Source organism: Montipora capricornis, chromosome 2 (assembly GCF_036669925.1).
Source record: "Montipora capricornis isolate CH-2021 chromosome 2, ASM3666992v2, whole genome shotgun sequence".
Classification (NCBI taxonomy): Eukaryota; Metazoa; Cnidaria; class Anthozoa; order Scleractinia; family Acroporidae; genus Montipora; species Montipora capricornis.
In genome coordinates this window covers 19,071,792-19,076,791 of record NC_090884.1, presented here as the reverse complement: position 1 = coordinate 19,076,791, position 5,000 = coordinate 19,071,792, and the positions used below count along the sequence as shown (strand labels likewise).

The 5,000-nt window shown below is 40.2% G+C and overlaps 1 protein-coding gene across 8 annotated transcripts in view; it reads right to left on the bottom strand.

Annotated features, from left to right (window-relative positions):
• LOC138039009 (alpha- and gamma-adaptin-binding protein p34-like) overlaps nt 1-5,000 on the bottom strand; it is an 83,962-nt gene that overhangs the window by 23,397 nt on the left and 55,565 nt on the right. For all 8 annotated transcript variants that reach the window (XM_068885149.1, XM_068885148.1, XM_068885147.1 and 5 more), the window contains one exon: nt 289-369. In XM_068885149.1, coding sequence (XP_068741250.1) covers nt 289-369 — 81 coding nt within the window. The remainder of the gene's footprint in view (nt 1-288; nt 370-5,000) is intronic.

Sequence of the window (5,000 nt, the reverse complement as noted above, 5' to 3'; positions counted from 1 at the left end):
CAATCCTGTCACCTTTTTCTATGACATTCACCTTGTGTATTATTGGGGCTCTCACCCTTCATTAATGCTCAAAGGAAAATAATCATTATTACTAACATGTTGTGTGAATCTGCACTGTAGTTTTGGGAACACTGACATTCTTTACTTATATGCTTACCACGGAATAGAAGGAACACTGGGGGCAAGAACAATAATAATGTCAAGAACAAGTATTATGTACATATATAAAATACTTCATGAAGGAAAGAAAGTTGGAGAAATAAAAGTGGACTGCCACTGACACAATACCTTTCATTTTCATGTTAGGCCATTCTGCACACTGAAGGGCTTCAATTACTCGTGCAATTCCTGCCTTTTCACCAAAATAATCTACGATGACGAAGCAAGATTAACATGGTGTACCATAGGGTTTCTTAATTGGTCCTTTAAAGACTTTATAGACCAGACCAATAACAAAAACAATAACTTAACGGTTTTGATGACCACTGACCAATGGGGTAAGATGTCATTTACCCTACTTTGTGCACATGTAAGTACATGACTCACATGCAATTTTTATGGCATTAATTGTATCATTCTCTTCATTTTGGCTCTGGTGTCAGAAACGAGATCTTTTTGATGACGGTTTAGTTCCTTGATCTGTTGAAGTGGTACATTTGCATCCATGTTTTGGTGCTTTGCTGTTTAATTGTCTCTGTTTCAAGATCACTCACGGTGTACTCTGCACCTTTCTACATCATGTGATTGTGGAGAAGCTATCATGTACTGTACCTTTCACTTTTACATTCTTTTCTTTCGAATCATCTAATAATGCATGCTGAAGCTTACAAATGGCAGTGGGAGTGGTTGCAAAACCAGAAGTAATTGGCATTGCCTGAAATTTTCAGACATGATGTCATGCTGCAAGGGGGCAGAGGGGTGGAATCCTCTGTCTCCCATTCTTTCTTTCTCCCTTCTGGAAAACCAGATACTCAGGCTACACTGAATAACATTGGTAAACTTATTGGTGTATTTGGGAGGGGATGATGTGACCAGAAACTTGCGCAAGTAACCTTGGAAAGCAATTAAAACCATAAAGTTCCTTGATCTGGTTCTACAGTGTGCATGGTGGGATACTCATTTAGGATAAATGATAAAAATTAGTAAATCACTATAAATCACTCACTAGAGTTAAAGGCAGTTCATAACGATACCTCGAGCAGCACTTATACTACTAATATGGCTTTTGTCCACTGTTTTAGCGTTGGCTAGCGATACTTGCCCACATTGTAAACATCATTGATACGTACATGACATACCATAAGAGGCCGCGTTGCATTGTAGGGCGATTTGAACGAAAGTGTTACATAATTTCAACTTTGCCGTCGATCGGTAAGTAGGTGAAGTCTGTCGAGTCATACATCACCATTAGGGAATGTTATGTCACGGAACCCATTGACACCTAAACCGGCCGTAACCGGCCGCGCGCGATGACCACTGAAATACCTAAACCGGCCGTACAAAATGGCGTCTTGATCAGAGTTGATCTTAGGCCTCTACCCAGTCCCTCTTAGTAAATCTTAATGTTTTGTTGTTATGGAGATTTAGTAGGATAATTGACCAATCATTTAACATCTTGTGAGCATATCTTGACAGCTGATAAGAGACCCCACAAGGGCTGGCTTTTTGCCCTTCCGATCGCGCGATCAAATTACACGAAGACAACAGCCGATGCGCCTGATAACGCATCAAACGATGGAGATATTCATGCTTTTTACTGGGTTGCCAGTATGGCAATCCCAGTCGGAAAAAGGGTAGCATTTGTTGGGTGTTTTTCTTTTCTTTTGTTTTTTCCGTGTCGGTAAAAGTCTTGCCTGTCACTCCCCTGCTAAGTGGTGTCTTTGTGCATAGAGCCTTCTGCGCTTATTTTCTTAGGATCGAGAGGGTAGTGGGAAATGCGTAGATTTCTCTGCTGGACACAGTAGAACGATTAAACTTAACCGGCAATGGCGTTAAAAGTCATCTAACGCGAATGGCATTTTAGTGGATCTTTGAACAAAATATACCCTTATGAAGCTCAATAATGGCAAGGCAAATGAATACTGAACAAGACAGGCGGTGGAATCTTAAAACCGACGAGTAATGGACTTCGACAACAATCTGTCGCCCGTCGAGCCGTCTTTTACCAAGTGTGCTGTTATGCAGTGTTATGTAGAACACTGAAGATTCGTAGGGCAGCGATAATAGTGAATTCAAAGACTAGCGATGCAATTGCGTATCTTCACCACATGTTCCTTTGATCTCACATAATTGTGTTTTCCCTCAAAATATTCGCTTGTTTTCGCTTTCGCTCGAACATATTTACCTTTATTACATGTCCAGTGAATAGTTTTATCCTCTGGGATGAATTTTCCGTCGAAAAATCGGTTATTTGGGTGGTTTTTGGCAAACAGAGGTTAATTATTCGTAATACGATCCCTTCCGTTGCCATTAGCAACGGGTCGCAAATTTGACACTTTTATAGCATTATCACATTACGCATTGATCGCTAATCCGATTATTCCTAAAAATCTAAAAATACTCGTACCTCATCAGTTTTCGGTCGAATTGATGAGCAGATAAATTGGAGAAAATTTTAGTTTTGCATCCAAAAATTCGTAATCAACGCTAAAATGACCAAATTTTGCCTGGAAAACATAATTTTACTTTTATTTTTCTTAAATTTTTTCGTTCAACTTTCGCTTTAATAAAATGTTTCAGTTGTCTGTAAATACGTTATATGCTGTTTGAAAGCTTATTTACTTAGCTTTAAAATGATGTATTTTTCCTCCTAACTTTAAATATTTCTTGGCGATGGCTGATTTACCGCGGTTTTCTCGCGGTTGGGAAGGTAGGAAAAAGAGTAAATAGGCCGGTAGCCAGGTTTCTAACCTCAGAAAAGGATCTGTTTCGTCGTACGAATGTGTGAGGACCTGTGAGCCAAAGTGCCTCTGCCGGTATGACTTCTGGGTGACCCGTTAATAACTTCTTACTAACCGAGCGCGAGGGCCGTACTGGGGAATATTGGCCCGAGCTCGTGACAGGGCCAATATTCCCCAGTACGGCTTGAGCTAGCTCGGTTAGTAAGTAGTTTATTAATATATGGTTTTTAATTACCTTTTGCTTTGTTTTTGCAAGTCCGTAATCGGCCCGTGGGCATTACGGGAGAATAATGCCCTACAATTCAGTCACAATTAGCCAATCAGAGCGCCGTTATATCGGCTACAAACACAAGCCATATAATAAATGGTCTTAATGACCCCCCAACTTGAAAAAAAGTGCCTGGAACGCTGCACGTACCATAGGCAACCCAGTGTACCCTCACGGAGGGTCTAGTTTTTTCGGATTCGGAGGATCTAGGGATCTAAGGGATCTTTTATGGTTTTCCTGTAAGGGGAGAGGATACTAGAGACAACAATTTTGATTTAGATGGCTTTAAAAGTGACGAAGAAAACGGTGAAAACCAAGCGACCGATGATAAACAAGAAGCTCGCCGGAATGATCAGCTCGATAATGTTAAAATTCCAGATTTCGTGGCAGCTACTGCTCTTTATTTCGTTTTAGATAATCGTAATGAATTAAATATTTTTCTTAGTTTTCATAAATGATGAAATGGTATATGAAATCAAGTGAAGCTATGATCTTCGCAGTTATGAACGCAATTTTTACAATTGCGTAGAGAAGCCTGAAAAATTCAGGACTTCAACGGGGTTTGAACCCGTGACCTCGCTTTTCCGGTGCGACGCTCTGACCAGCTGAGCTATGAAGCCACTGAAGTTGGGAGCTGGTCATTTGTGGGTTCTAATGGTCCCGTGAGGAATGAATCAATGATGAAATGGTATATAAAATGAATCATATGAACTGCGGATATGAAATCAAGTGAAGCCATGATCTTCGCAGTTATGAACGCAATTTTTGCAATTGCGCAGAGAAGCCTGAAAAATTCAGGACTTCAACAGGGTTTGAACCCGTGACCTCGCGATTCCGGTGTGACGCTCTGACCAGCTGAGCTATGACCAGCACAAATGACCACCTCCCAACGTCAGTGGCTTCATAGCTCAGCTGGTCAGAGCGTCGCACCGGAATCGCGAGGTCACGGGTTCAAACCCTGTTGAAGTCCTGAATTTTTCAGGCTTCTCTACGCAATTGTAAAAATTGCGTTCATAACTGCGAAGATCATAGCTTCACTTGATTAGTTTTCATAGGAGATGATCTATGGGAAGTAATGGTAAATGAAACGAGTAGGTATGCCTGTCAAAAACTCTCAAAATCCCCGAACGCATTGCCGTTTTCATTGAGTAAGCCGCGCAGAATTAAAGGCCTTCGTAGCAATTAACGTCATAATGGGCATTGATTAGCTCTCGAATTTAGCTTTATATTGATCAACCGATGGATTTTTGCAAATAAAAAGTTTTTTTTCCTAAAAGAAATTGGTAATCGAAGGAATTTTCGCCTTCGGCATACCTCGGAAGATCGGTATCTTCAACAAATAAATCAGTCCGATCGTGCGTTTATATTCCGCAAATGCGAGAAAACCTCCAGCGATTTTCTCTGTTGTTTTTCTTGTGTTGTGTAAGTTATCTTTCAGTGAAAGTTTTCGAAAGAGCACTTTTGTACACAATTTGACCTTTTCTGTTCTCTCATGAAACATGATAGTGATAGTGATCAATTCAGTAATTATAATCTTGCGGTTTTGTGTATTTCGACAAGCAGAAAACTCGTGGTGAAATTTTGGTTTCGGCAGCGGCGTTTGTGCATAATTTTTGCACTTATACCTGCAAGAAAACAAAGCGATTGGAATAAACTTCAAACAATTTTTATCCATTGAGTGGTTAGACTTAACTGTAAATTGCACAAGGCATATTTTGAGTTATAATATATATTTTTCTAGCGCTTTGTTTAGTTAGCGATCAAAAACTTTCTCGATTACTTAACGCGCGTTGCTTCGAAAATTCTACCTTCACATTTTCAGTTGAGCCTTA